Source organism: Falco peregrinus, chromosome 6 (assembly GCF_023634155.1).
Source record: "Falco peregrinus isolate bFalPer1 chromosome 6, bFalPer1.pri, whole genome shotgun sequence".
Lineage (NCBI taxonomy): Eukaryota > Metazoa > Chordata > Aves > Falconiformes > Falconidae > Falco > Falco peregrinus.
This window is the reverse complement of record NC_073726.1, coordinates 2,732,325-2,747,101: the sequence shown is the minus strand read 5'-3', so window position 1 is coordinate 2,747,101 and position 14,777 is coordinate 2,732,325. Positions and strand designations below refer to the sequence as shown.

At 43.0% G+C, this 14,777-nt stretch overlaps 1 protein-coding gene across 4 annotated transcripts in view; it reads right to left on the bottom strand.

The window, feature by feature from the left end:
- Window positions 1-12,145, bottom strand: part of CPNE8 (copine 8) — a 110,004-nt gene extending 97,859 nt beyond the window's left edge. For 2 of the 4 annotated variants that reach the window (XM_055807798.1, XM_055807800.1), the window contains exon 1: window positions 11,847-12,142. In XM_055807798.1, coding sequence (XP_055663773.1) covers window positions 11,847-11,986 — 140 coding nt within the window. In that variant the 5' untranslated portion in view covers window positions 11,987-12,142. Of the gene's footprint in view, window positions 1-11,846 lie in introns of all 4 variants that reach the window. The other 2 variants (XM_055807799.1, XM_055807796.1) reach the window with 2 other exon arrangements.
- Between the last annotated feature and the right edge of the window lie 2,632 nt (window positions 12,146-14,777).

The window sequence follows — 14,777 nt, the reverse complement described above, 5'->3', positions numbered from 1 at the left end:
AAAAGCTATTAAACTTAGACAGGTAGTTTAAGTATTAAACTTCGGTATTAAACTTAATCAACAGCAAAAATGCAGCATAGCTGGATATACAACAGTTATGTCAAAAATGGTTCTAGGCATCACAGTAGATCACAAATTGAACCGAAGTCAGGAATCTTGAGCCTTTGGGAATACGGCATACTGGAATACATAAAGAAAAATGATACTTTAGAGTAATTCTCTGGTCTTCATAATACTGGTAAACACTCAAGTCAAGCAATAATGTTTTGGGTACTCCAATTTCTTGCAATCTAAGACAGACATGTAGCCACCAGAGTGCAGCAGAAGCAGAAGTAATCAGAAATCTATGGAATATATCTATGAGGCAAACACTGCTGCAAGTTGAAGCTGATCTTCCTGTAGACAGCAAGTAGAAACAGGTTTAACCCTAAATTGAACCTTCTGCACTGCAGGTGCAGAAGTTGAACTTTATTATTTTGGTTTACTATCTTTCATTGTAAACGTGGACAGATATGATATAAAATCTCCACTGAGGGTCTTTAAGAACTTGTTAGGTAGCTACAACTCCTAATAAGTCCTTTGATGCTACCTGAAGCAAGAGGAAGGATTACATAATCAGTTTACATCCCTTACAGCTTATTATTTTTAATAATTAGTACAGTATATTCAAACTCCTTAGTCTCACGCAGATCGAAATCACATTTTTGTGCTACTGAACAGTGCTGAAAAGTGCATTAACATGTAGTTCAATACAGGCGCTCTAAGTGGTCTACTCAGACTTCAACAAGGAAAAGATACTGCATTCCCAATTTAGGTACTGCCAACTCCATGTTTCAGAACAATCAATATGAACAAAAGATAGTTTTAAAAGAACTTGGGGTGCATGTTTTATTTACTTTAGCCAAAGTAGGCAGTAGGATGAAAATTAGTATTTGTGAATGAACCTGAACTGAAGTCTGTACATGCTACTTCTTCAGAACCTCTCTAATCCATTCAGAAGTGGGATGTTTATATATGCATTTAATTATACTCAGAGAGACTGTATTCCATCTTAACCAAAAACATGGAAATACAAATTGAAATATTAATAAACCCAGGAAAATCAGTGATTACAAGTCTGTATTTGACAATGACTACAAACTGCTTTAAAAGACAGTACTGTAAATTCTGCAATATCTGCAATCCAAGATTAAAATTCCCTCCTATACTTCTTTAATTATACATACCTAGATGTGCCATTAATTCACAGGAACTAGAATTGGTTTTGTTATCCCAAAATGAACTGCTATATAACCCTAGATTTAGGGTTATAGGAAAGAAATAGTACATTAAGTTTTGGGATAGGCCTCCCATGCTCACCATCAGAATCCCAAGCAATTTTAATTCCTCTGCATAAATACTGTACAATGACCTTATAATTGGTATGTTAATGTTTTTGACTGCAGATTAAGATTAAACTATTTTAATGACTCATATACTAAGCTAAGGTGCTTGGAGCTTTTTAAATATTTCCTACTCTTATTTTGTTCCTTTAAGTTTTCTTCCTCTATTTTCCCATATACATAAGAACATAAAGACTGGCTATACTGGGTATTATAAAGCTCAGTCTGTCTCGATACTCTTACTCCAGCAGTGGCACAAAGGAGCCACCATGGGAACAGTGTAAGAACAAAGTAAGAATCTGTAATACTTCCTGAAAATGTTCCTGGTCACCAGCTATCAGCTGCTTGGGAACATTTCTACATAGAAAGTATCCCCCAAAGGATTGTAAGGATTGAGATACCAAAGTTTAACAGTGTAATTCAGGTCAGTAAGTATCATTCATTCACAGTTTTGAACTAATACAGCTTGTAATATCCTCAGTTTGACTCTTCATGCATTTTACCATAAATAAACAACGTTTTCAGCAAAGTTTGCAGACATGCCTGATATTCCAAATCATTAATAACCAACCAAAATAGTAACATAAGAACTTAACAAGCTGTTCAACCAATGCAGCCAGTTTTGGAAGGAACTTAAAGACTAGTGCCAACAGGAAAAAAAAAAAAAAAGTTAGATCGGTCCACTAAATCACCTAACAGCTCAAAAGGCTGCTCAATTTCATATGTGCATCTTCATTTCAGGAGGAACACAAACAAACTGGTCCTTTAAATATATGCAGACTGCATGGCACATAAGTACAGGAGAGTCTACAACCAACAGAAATGTTAAAAGCAAAAGGAGAAACTGGATGCATTCCTGGAACTTCATGTAGTCTTTATCCCTGTAATAGCCAATGGCACTTCCTGCACAGGCTGAGTGATACCAGGTGTACTTCTTTCCCTTTTTCCTGAGAAAAGCATTCTTTTCAGTAGTACCCTATTTTTGTCTCAGGAATCAGTTCTAGGAAAGCTCACAAACTCAGAAACCAGAAATACCTGAAACTTCTGTTTCTTCCTCCTAATCAATATCAATTTTGACTAAATATGGTGACTATACTTTTTCTATGCTCATTAAGCCTTTCAGATAAAGAATGCAAAAAGAGAAGGAATTGATATCAATTATGAGGAAGAAGAAAAAAAAAAAAAAGGAGACACATGCTTTTACCAGTAGAAACACACACATCAAATACCTACTGCAAAGAAGTCTAGGAACATCTGTGCAGAAAGCATTATTCTACCAGCACAAATCCTGAAGGAATTCATTCTGCACCTGCCCATTCCAGAGTGGACCTTCCAAAATGGTTGCAATAGCATAAGATGACTCAGGGAAAAAAACAAAAAAACAAATAGGAACCATGACAATAACGCCTACTTAGTCTAAACTGGAAAGCACAAGACAGATTAAAAATGTTGGGATAAAGATTTATTTTTCTGTAAAATGAGAGCAAATTCCCCAGGGGATAGAAAGTAATCAGTAAACAAGAAAAGGTAAAAGATATTTAGCTATGCCTTGCAGAATCATTTTGTCCACACAGTTTCATCAACTTCATAAAGATCTGTCAAAATAACAGTTTCTGCTCAGTGCTTTGCTTGAAAAAAATGTTTTAGAATAGAATAGAATAGTTCGGTTGGACAGAACCTACAGTGGACTTCTAGTCCAACTGCCTGACCATTACAGGGTTGACAAAATGTTAAAGCATGGGCATTGCCTCTTCAACACTGGGACAGGCTTGGGGCACCAACTACCTCTCTAGGAAGCCTGTCCCAGTGTTTGACCACCCTCTTGGTAAAGAAATGTTTCCTAATGTCAAGTCTTTTGTACTTCATTTAATGTAAAAACATCTCGTATGTACAAATCAGATACTTCAGGTTTCTCTGACCTAGTTAGCAGTGGTAGCTAAGCAGAAATTGTTACAGTCTGTGTTGCTTTGTATGATCTCATATACTCTATGCATTATATGTATGTTGACGAAGACTGACCTATGTTAAAAACTAACATTTACTTGCCTTGTTCACATAGACTTTGCTTCAAATTTGGCTTTACTTTAACGATCAGTATCTGAACTTCCTGCTTTGTAATTTTTTTGTTTTAAATTTAACCCTTTGTTAAACCCAAATGCTAAGAAGTAAATTCAATTCCCCCTTGCAAATGACAGAATTCTGGCACTGAAGGACAGACTACAGTAACTATAGAACTGAATAGTTTAAAATCTATTTCTCTAGTTTCAAAAAAACAAACAAAAACACCTTCAGAACCAAAACCAACTGTGTTCCTATGACTGGAAAAATCTATTTATACATTGCTTTCAACAGCTCAGAAATCCTTAATGATAAAAATGTGGTTTACTTCAGATTAATTTGTCAGAATCTCTCTGGCTGTTAAGGTTTTATGTTTTTCTTCATCTTTAGATTACATTTAAATGCATGCAAAGATTCCTGGGTTGTGAAATTAAGCATTCAACACAAAACTTTGCTACCCATGCAAAATAATTTTTAATTTTTAGAAAGTATACATTTTCAATAGATTACATTTTCATATAAGCATACACTACTTTTCTCACAGCACACTTGTATCGCTCCACGGGAAAAGGAATTGTCCTGAGTTCATTTAACAGTTGATTAAACAAATGCATTTCTGTCTCCCTCACTTAATGCTGTGCTTTTTTCAAGGAAGGTTAAAAAAAAAAAAAAAAAAAGCATCTCCTCACTTTTTACTGTGCAGAATAGCATCCATTCTACTACTAATGGTAACATAACTATATTACATCCTAGCAGTCACTGTCCCTCAGCCTTAACTGACATTACTGGACTTGCAACGGTCAGTCCTAGGTAAGATGACGCACGATCCAAAGAGCCTACTTGAGTGAAGAGTCCACTTCACTTCCTGCAGAGTAATTTCACAAACAACTTTTCATTTGTAGTGTTAGCTTAAGTAGTCACCTTTCCATAGGTGTTTACTCTCTCTCTCTTTGTATTCTGTTAGAATGCAATGAAAAGCAAGCTGTTAGCCTCCAGATCTCTAGATTTGAAATGCCCTGGACCTAAAAGCAGATTAGACAATATCCCAGAATTTTATCTTCTTGTCAAAATAACTGGTTCTCTTGGAAAGGCTCACAGGCGAGGAAACGGTGGGTCTCCTGTCTAAGAGGCAATTAGGATGACCTCTCCCTTTCTGTTCAGGTTGTCTCCACTCTTCGGGACACTGGAAGAGCTGGGAAGAAAGCAAACATATCTCTGATACACAAGGTTAAGAAAACATCCACAATACCTCCTTATAACCTTTGCAGAAGTAATTGACTCTTCTTGTTCACAAGAAGACAAAGAAAGAATTTTCAGCCTCCTAGTAACTTTCATTGTCAATTTAAACATATATTAGCTCAGAAGCTGTTCTCTTAAGGGAAAAAGAAAGGGAGAAGCAATGAGAAGAGTTAGATCAGCAGTGCTTCCATGAGTTTTATGACAACCCACAGAAAATCTTCTCTGGCTAGATGTACACCAGGGGTCCTCAAACTTTTTAACCAGGGGGCCGGCGCATGGATGAAGTGGCAGGCAGTCATCTGCGGCTGCTTGGTTTCCCCCCCCAACCCCCGGCGGGGGGGTTCTGTAAATACAAAGGGCCGGACTGAGGACCCTGGGGGGCCGTATCTGGCCCATGGGCCGTAGTTTGAGGACCCCTGATGTACACAAAGAGTTTTAGGATGAAACCTCTATTAAAACTGCTCACTACGCCTGGGGGTTAAAAAAAACCAAAGAAATTGCCAAGTTTATTTACCTAAACATAGCAATAGTTTTGCAAGAATTCTGTGGAAACAGACAGGAAGTACTGAATTATGAAAAGATACTCATGAAGGTGAAGCAGACCTTAACATGATCTTGGGCTGTTCCAGTTTAAATTAAAAAAGTCCATTTAGGAATATCACAGACTGGTTGAACTCTGCTTCAGTACCAACCGAATTATGATTTGAAACCAACAGAACAAACCAGCTACATTTATGTTTCCAAGGCTGGGCAAGTAAACAGCCTCTGGCTCTGAGCTACTAGTGATATATCCTGGGGGATGGCACTAAGGATTGCTGGTGGTCAAAAGACCTATTCAATCTAGTGTGAGCTCACCAGTCCCTTCCAGCTACTTTCACCCAGCCCATTCAAATCCATGGATATGCTATCCTATTTTAGATCTGAATTCTTTAGGAATGTGTATTTAATGCAGTGTTTCATTAATGTATAACAATATACAAAACATACAGATTGGTTTCGCACAGTTTTCCCGAAACAACTCTTTAAAAGGTACACATTAAAGAAGTCATTTAGAAAGCAAACGTATACCATCAATGCAATACACCTCAACCTTTCTCAGCCATCGCAGGGGTCTGTTAGTGGGTGAGGCACTGCTTAGATGGGCAGAGAAAGCAAGAAAATTAGGAAAATAACACTATTACAGAAAACCTTCATAATAATACATTTAAAGTTGTCACACACTTCCTAGTACCTAGACCTTCTCCTGCTGTCAGGCTTTCCTTCATACCACCCTTCTGAGGCCCAAGATTGTTGGCTTCAGCTGTGGGGGGGTGTTACAGGGAGCTGTCCATTAGTGTCCCACGTCCTGTCTGGGGAGAAGCATGAAGTTTACTGTGGTGGCAGAGGTGGAGCAGGGCGTCTCAGCAGGAGTATGATACTGATGGCTTCCTCCTCCCCACTCTGAGGACCCCCACCTGGGCTCTTTCTCCAACATGCTGTTACACCTTGCACTTGCTTCATTGGTCTGCAGCTCCATTTTACATCCAAATTTGCTCTATATGGCGTGTTTTACATCTGCTTGAGAATTGCTCTTTCAGCTCTTTGTTATTCAAAAAAACAGTTTTGCCCAGCTCCCAGCCTGCCCTTCTCTACTGACCACTGGTGACTCTTTACAGCACTGGGGTCCCCAGTGGCATCCCGAGCCTCCTCTGTTCAGCCTCCCCTCCTGCTCCTCCTCCCTGCATCCTGTGTCCCCACTTGCAAGGTCTCTGCTATCACACCAGGCTGATGCTCCTCTGCACTGCACCATTTTCTGAGGGTCACAAATACATCATCATACACAGAGTAACTACTTGCGACAATGATCTGTAGAAAGAAATATGATTATACCACACAATTACACAAAGACAAGACAAAGTGAAACTAATTAAGCAGTAGCCACCTGGTCATTAGGAAAAAATGCTGGGTTTGCGGCTAAGCACACCCAAACAAAGCTCCGTGTAGGTAAAGATAAGTTTAGAGAAAACCTGCCAAGTCCTGAGACTTGCACAGTTAGTATGAAACCTGGGACCTGTTCCTAGCATTCACAACACTGAATTTACAGAGCAATAGATTTGCCTTAAATTGTAGAAGTCACATGGCTGCATGATTAAAGTTCAAACAATACAGATACATGGAAAACCAAACTGTGTAGGCTATCAGCAATGCCTCTCCATGGCTATTTTGATGGACGCTGTCACCCACTCATATTTTTTCTCCCAATATACTCATTTTTCTCAGCTGAAGCCAACTGATTGTCTAGTCAGTTTCATTTCAAAGAAAAAATATGTAAGATCAACTTTCTGTTATCGGTCACACATAACCACTCCACAGACTTTCAATCCAACCTGGATACACATACACTAAGAAAGCAGGAAAATTAAAAACAGACTTATCACAACTAATTTTATCTTCTATATTTTGTACTATACAGAGTTATAAGCTCAAGTAATTTGTTATGGATATCTCTTTTATCATTGCGTCCTTCTGCAACAGGGATTTCTAACACATTACTAATAGTTAAAAAAACCCAGGAAGTAAGTACACTGGCTGGACAGAAGTGATCTTGCCAGAAATCAATGCCTAGGACAATCAAAGATATAATTAAACATATTTTTGGGTACTGCAACCACTAGAAAGTAGCTGGTTAAGACTTTCAGCCTGCCAAACAAAAAGGAAGGCAAAAATTCTGAAGTAGTATGTTTGCTCCTCTGTGCAAGAAACTTGAAATCAAATTATCTTCATTACTGAGAATAGGAGTTGCTTAATTCCATTCAGCCCATTCATTAGTATTAGATTTCTGTATAAATTGTGAAGTGACATAGAACTGATCCAAACCAGGCATAGGCAAACAATTGTATTTCTATTGAATTAACCATGATAAGAAGTTTATGTTGCCTTTACACACATTATGCTGGCTGTGGGGATACACCCAATGTAGACCCTACCCAGCATAAACCCAGAACGATGAGGACAGACTGCCTTATTGAGCATAAAGCCTAGCAGAACAATACTATCATAACAAACTTCATGAATTAGCAAAGTGACTCTGTACTGTGTCAGTATTTTACAACACTTTTACCATCTTTTAGATAACCACATCATCTTTGATACACTACTAGAAGTCATAAAGTGATCAAACTACAGCTTCACTTTCCCACAGATATTAAAAAATTACTCTCAAGAAGACAATTCTGATTGATAACTTCTCATTCAATAAGTAAATAAACATTAACATGAGGCATAATGAAACTCTTGGCCTTTCCTGTAAGATAAGGTTTCATAAAGGCTGTGGTTCAATCAGGAGCCTACAGGAAAAACACTAGGTCGGTGCACACAGTAACCATGAGGAACAGAAACCACCATTATACAGATGAGAAAAAAAAGTGAAAAACTTGAGCTCCCATTGAACTACATTGAACTTCCTATGTTCGCACATAGCACAAACTGCAGGATATGTGATAACCATTATCTACTTGTGCTCTCAGCATTAAATACCTAGTTCAATCAACACATGGTAACTGCACTGATAATAGGGAAGATGAGAACAGAACATGAAGTTTTTCCAAGATTTAACTAGATTGGAATCAGTGAAGAACATCACCAGAGAGGGAGACACAGGATGACAGACACGTGGCCTGAAGCTTACCTCACCCTCACATGGGACCACAAGTTTACACACAGCTGGTAAGTGGAGATTCAAGTCTAGGCACAGGTCTATAATCAGTATGCAGTGCAAATACCCCTTGAGAGAAAGAGGAAAGTTTGGGCTGGAAAACAGCGGTGGAGCAAAATATAAAGAGCAGGCTATATTGCCTCTTCCATATTGCCTGCAGGGCCAAGGTCCCGATCCTTCACCACATGACAATTGTGCAAAATTATGCCACACCACAACAAATAAGGATCACATAGCAAGTGACAGTAAAATTTTCATCAGACCATGGATGCCCTTCAGGGCATGTGATGAAGGGAGCTACAGGGTGCAGAAGGAGATGGCTACTAGAACAATTGATCCAGACAATAGTGGACTATTACAAACACTCTGGGATGACACATTTCAGTTGTTCTGCCACATTAGATATGGCTCTTGAGCCAAAGAATACAGATACCTCATAAAAAAAACTCAGAGATTTGGAAATCTACATCTTACTAGAGTCAGAAAAGAATCGTAAACATTTTGTTAGATAGGCACTGAGTAGTATTAACTAGAAAAAACTACATTCATTTCTTGCTTTTCCAGCATTTGTAAAACTACAGCCAATGCTGGCATTCAATTAGCCATGGGAATCACGTGAAAAGTTTTTAGTCATAAAGAAACCCCAGAAAGAGCATTACCTGATATCCAAAACATTTCTGGATTTTATAATTTTCATAGACAATTCCTCAACCTATGAGATGCACATTTCCTAAAGGCTACCTAATGTGCCCCTGCAGTTAATGCCATCTGCATAGTACTGGAACCTGGTTAATTTGGTAACATCAGCAGTATGAGTGTGCAGGGCAAATTAACTTTGGAAGTGCTGACAAACCATGCAGAATTAAAAGCTAAGTGAACAGAAACTGTATCCTTCCTGAATAAAGAGAAAGAATGAGTGATAAAGTAAGAGAGAACAAGATTTTTATTTTTTTTTTTGGGGGGGGTTGCGTGTGAAGAAAGCAAGAGAGGGAGAGCAAGAGAGCAAAAATGAGAGGGGGGGAAAGGGAAGGGGGGGGAGGGGCAAAAGTAGGAGAGGGAGAAGCAAAAGCAGGAGAGGGGGAGGTGGGAGAGAAACGTGAGAGAGGGAAAGAGCGCAAGAGCACAAGAAAGAGAATGAACAAGACACCAGAGAGGGAGCAAGAGAAAGAGTGTGTGAGAGGGAGAGAAGGAGGAAATAAAAGCAGGAAAGGAAGAGCGAGGTGAAGACTGTTGTCTACAAGTCACAAATCTATTTTGTGGCAGAAACACCTTGCACTGCTTCACTGGCCACCAAGTTACACCACCTGTACAAACTGGAAGAAGTTCCCATATTTCCTACAATGAAAAACAAGTAAAAAGTAAAAATCTAGGAAGAAAGAATTGTTAGCCGATAATTGTTGTTGTAAACTAATGACCAAATTGGTTCTACGTTTCTTCAGGTATCAAGGGAAAACTCACGTCATGACCCAAACTATTTTAAAAGCATTTCTCTCCAAGTGTCAAGGAATAGACAACTGCTAATTATTAAAGAATTTTTCAGCATTCTCTGGACTTTGTAGTTTTCACTTGCTGTATTTCACAATTTCATTTAACACTACTTTTTGAGAGCTTTAGCCAATGAATGTGCTTACAGATGAATCACAAACATTTTAATCATTAACCTCTGCCCCAACCACTCATTTTACACTCAATTCTGAATCATGATTTTGTAATCAAAAGCTGTCATTCCGGCACATAAAGAAGAAAGGAATCAGCATGGAAAATGCCATCCTTCTGCACTTGACATCGAGACATACCAGGATGGGAGGCCTTTTTTTTTAAACAAAAGAAAAAAACAGTTTTAACAAAACAGACCTGGCTTTTGACGATACTTACAGAGCAATTAACATTGTGAACTACATACAGAAATTAGTTACAAGTAAGGTAACTAAGGTCAGAATTGATTGCTATGCCAATATCTTATATACCTACGATTCTTCGTAACTATCTGATGGATCCTCATATCACCACAAAACTAATGTTTGAAGAAAATATTGCAGGTATATACAAACAATACCTAGAATGAAAGTTCCAGTACAAGTGAACTGGGTCAAACCCAGCATAAATGTTCTGACATGTGTTACTTGAAGAACCTAGAAGTCACACTAAAGGTCCTGGATTTCTTTTACACACAGCAGCACACCCTTCACAGGACCAGGGTTTTCTATGGTTGTTACCAGTGAACTTTGCAGAGATGGGCAGTAACAGGCAGTAAGTACATCAGCATGTTCATATGTCAACCTAGTGACTGTTTCAGTACTCCAAATTCAATCTTACTCTATTTCTCATAATTTCAGCCTTCTTTTGAAATGCACCCTTGATAAAAAATCAAATCCTATGTTATTTACTAAGGAAAGAGAGAAAGTACTCTGACAATTTACTTTGAAGTGCTGCTGTTCTGTCCTCATAGTAGTGTTTAACAGCAGCAACTCCTGGGCAACTACACGAGAAAGTGAGGCAATGGGGCTGTGGCACAAACTTTGTCTCGTTTCCCATCAGGGAACACCACCAACTGTTCAAATTATCTACCAGAAGCTGCCAACTCTGCTGGTGAAAGGAACTCCTGCTCTGCAACTACTAGGGAATACTTCAGGAAGCTGCAAAATGTGAATGAGGATATGAATACAAAAGTCCACAAATAAAAACACTTTTACACCACTAATGGGAAATTCTCTGTGCTGCAAGGGGGAAAGCAGGATTTTTGAAGCAACGATAAGCAAACCACAGGCAAACAAACGTCGAGGAACAATACTGCACGCACTAGGTTTTGTGTTACAGGTTGGCTTTTTTTAATTTATCGGCAGCAGCGTTACGATGAAACGTGACGAAGTAACACGCCCGGTTTCGTAACACTGTTGTTGCAAGAGAGAGTCAAAGAACCTGCGAAAGGCTTCCTCCGGACAGGAGTCCCCCCGCCCCGACCGCGGCACTTGGGACAGCTCCAGAAGTTCAGCAGCTGCCGGAGAACGCGCCCAGCGCCCACGGCGGAGCGGCTGCCGCTCCCCGCTGCCAGGAGAGGCCGGGGAAGGGCCTGGGGCGGCGGCGGCGGCCGCTGCCCGTTCCGGCAGAGCCGGCAGCTGCCCGCAGCCGCTGCGGGAGCCGGCGCCTCTGCCCCGGGGTCCGGCGGCGGCACTCCGCGGCGGGCGAGCTGCGGCCCCGGGCTGCCCCCAGGCTCGGCCCGAGGCTGAAGCTTTACAAGTTCCCCCGCGCCGGGCACGCTGCCCGAGGGCGGGGGGGCAGCGCCTCGCACAGCGCCGGGCATGCGGAGGGCAACCCCGCGCCCGGCCGCTGCCCCTTCTCCGCCCCCGCCCGCGGCAAGCCCGGGGCGAGGGGCCCCCTGCCCCGGCACGCCGCCGGGACCCGCCCGCTCGCCTGCCTGCCCCCTCGGACGCGCCGGGGCGAGCGGGCAGGGCGGCCCCGAGCCGCCGCCGTACCTGCAGGACACGGAGAGCTCCACCTTGGTGGCCGGGATGCTGGAGCTGAGCACGTTAAAATCCCCCACGGACGCCATGTTCGGAAACCCACCGCTCCCGCCCGGCTTCTGCTGCCCCGCCGGCTTCTCCAGCCCGAGCATGGGGCAGCTCAGCGCGGGGCGGGAGGGCCGGCCGGCGGAGGGAGGGAGGGAGGGGAGGGAGGGGAGGCAGGAGGCGGCGCCGGGCGGGCTCTCCACAGCGCGACGCCGCCGGCCGCCGCCCGAGGCGCGGAGCACCGGCCCGCCCTGCCGCCCGCGGGCTGCCACCGCCGGCTGAGGCGGCGAGGCGGGAGCGGGGCGGTGACGTCACCGCGCGCGGGAGCCGCGCGTGACTGCCCCAGCCCGCGGGGCGGCCGGTGTGAGGGAGCTGGAGCCCCCCGGGCGGGAAACGGCGCCGGGGCCGGCACGGCGCTGGAGGGCGCGGGGCGGGGACGGGCCCCAGGCGCTGCCGGGCCGGGGGAGCGGCACCGGGCGTTTTCGACTGTCGCGCCTTCCCCGTCTCTTCCCCCGGGCCTCTGCGGGGAAACTCCCGCGCGTCCCGCGGGCTGGCCGGGGAAGCCCCTCGTGCGCCGCTGGTTGTGGGAGCGGGCCCCCAGCAACTCCCAGCCCCCACGGGAGCCGGCGGCTGGGTACAGCGGGGGCGGGCCGCGCCCCGGCCGGCAACGTCCCGAACTCCAGCGCCCTGCGCGCGGGCCCGCGGCGGGGCAGGCTGCTGCTTCTCCCGGCCCGCGGAGGGAAGCGCGGGGGCGGCGGGGCCGGTCCGGGGCGCGGCGGGGCAGGGACGGGCCGCGGCGCGGCGGCTCCGCTGCGGGGCGGGCGGGCTCCGTGCCGCCAGGGGGCGCGCGCTCGCAGCTCCCCAGCGCCCGTGCGGGGCCGGCAGCGGCAACAGCCGGCCCGGAAAATTAGACGTTAACGTTAATTACCCTCGTAAAGAGAACAGTAATTATTGTTAAGAGAGACTTGAGGGGAAAGATGCGGTGTCTTACCTGGGTCGTTGCATGCATTAAGTGAGGCGTTGACAAATGGGAGCTTCGCTCTCGTGCTTGTGCGGGCCATCGCCCTGTTTTTGAAGACCATGGCTGCCCTGAATCTGCTGATAAGAATTCACAGTAGTCCTAACAGTTCCATCATCGTACGTCTCGTGCATTTAATTTGTGTCATGGCATCTCGGTAGCCCCAGTATTCTTTTCCCACCGCAGATGGGAGCGCTGCCATGCCCAGGTCACACATCGGAAGGTGAGGCGCAGCAAACTACATGGCAGGAGCGCAGTCACACGATACATAGGACAGGCCAAAGATCACAGGATATCACCCCAAACCCTGGACAGAAGTGCCCTACTCCTCTGGCTGTTAATGGTCTTACCTGCAAAAATAAATAAGTTTAATGTGTTTATTTTTAAAAGACAAATGTAACTCTAAAGCCACAAATGTTATCGGAATACATTCATTTTGAATTTCATTTTGAGATCTTGTTGATGCAATTCAAATTTGATGCATCGTCTTGGGTAGTACATCAAAATAATGATCAGAGAACTTGAATGTGAATACCTGGTTAGCCCCTAGCCAACAGGTTGAGCAGGAAACACAAAGACAGTAATGGGGACTTATTTGCAGGTGTTATACTCCCTGTGCGCAGCACATGTCTGAAACAGCACTTCAGTGGCAGAAACTCAAGGAAGATAACACTGACATTTTTATCAGAAGCTTCTGACTTCACACCCTACTTCTAATCCTCTGCCTCTTTGTTTTCAGGAAATTATTACCTGAAGTCTCTTCTTTCTCTTCCTTCTCTTGTCCAGTTGTTGAACACAAAGCAATTTCCTGTCAGGTATCACCAAATTATTTCCTCTTAAACCAGCCTGTTTGAAGTTCTCAGTACAGCCAAGAAACCATGTAACTTCACAAGTATTCTAGGTGTGTCTGCAGGCAGCCAAACCAGTAAACCTACAGCTGAAATTACTAAAAAAAGAAAACAAAGGCGAATTTAGCTCAAAATTACCTTTGTCCATACAGCAGTTGTGGAGGGATGGGTATCTTGAGAGGCTAATGCTGAGTAAAAATAGGGTATTAGATGACTAAAAACTAAAGAACAGTTTTTAAGAAGAAATTAAAACTCTTTTCCACCATTATAATACTGTTCCTCCCTCTTTTATAATCTAAAAATCTAAACATGATCAGTGGATCTCACAGGACATGGCGTGAATAACGTAAAAGGCATGAATAGTTAATATGATAAGTATATTGCTATCTATTATATAACTTATAATAACTATAGGCATGGGTAACTTAAAGGTGTATCATGTCAGTGTGATATGATCTTATATTCTTCCCTGTTAATCCACTTTAGATCGCTGCTTTGGGTTGGGTGGGGGTTTGGTTTGATCATTTTTATGTTATCTGATCTTAATGTTTTATTCTGCTTGGCAAAATGGGAATAGTTGGTTGTTGGTGATTCCACAAATAGAGCATCCTGTGAAAATAATGGAGGAGTTAAGGAAATTCAAGTCTTCAGTGTTGCTACAATCTATCTTCTCTCATCATGTTTACAAAGGCACAGCTACCTTGTCCTCCAAGAGACTTCTATGGGCAAGAGGAACTAAAAATTAAAACAAGGGATAGTTGAAAGATATGCAGCAATGAGAGTAAATATACATTATTATAATTCCAGAGAGGCAACCTGTATTTGCTCATTCTTAAATGGCACTGAGGCATGGGGAGTGGAACAATGCCTAAGTATTAGGGCAGTATCTGGAATTTGTGTACAAAATAGCTATCAGATTACAGTGTGAAAGAAACATCAGGGCTGTGTGTTGTATATGCTATGCTGACATTTGAATGACATCATTGACTTTGAAAATTTTGCAGTGGAAAATAGGACGTTTTTTCCTCACTT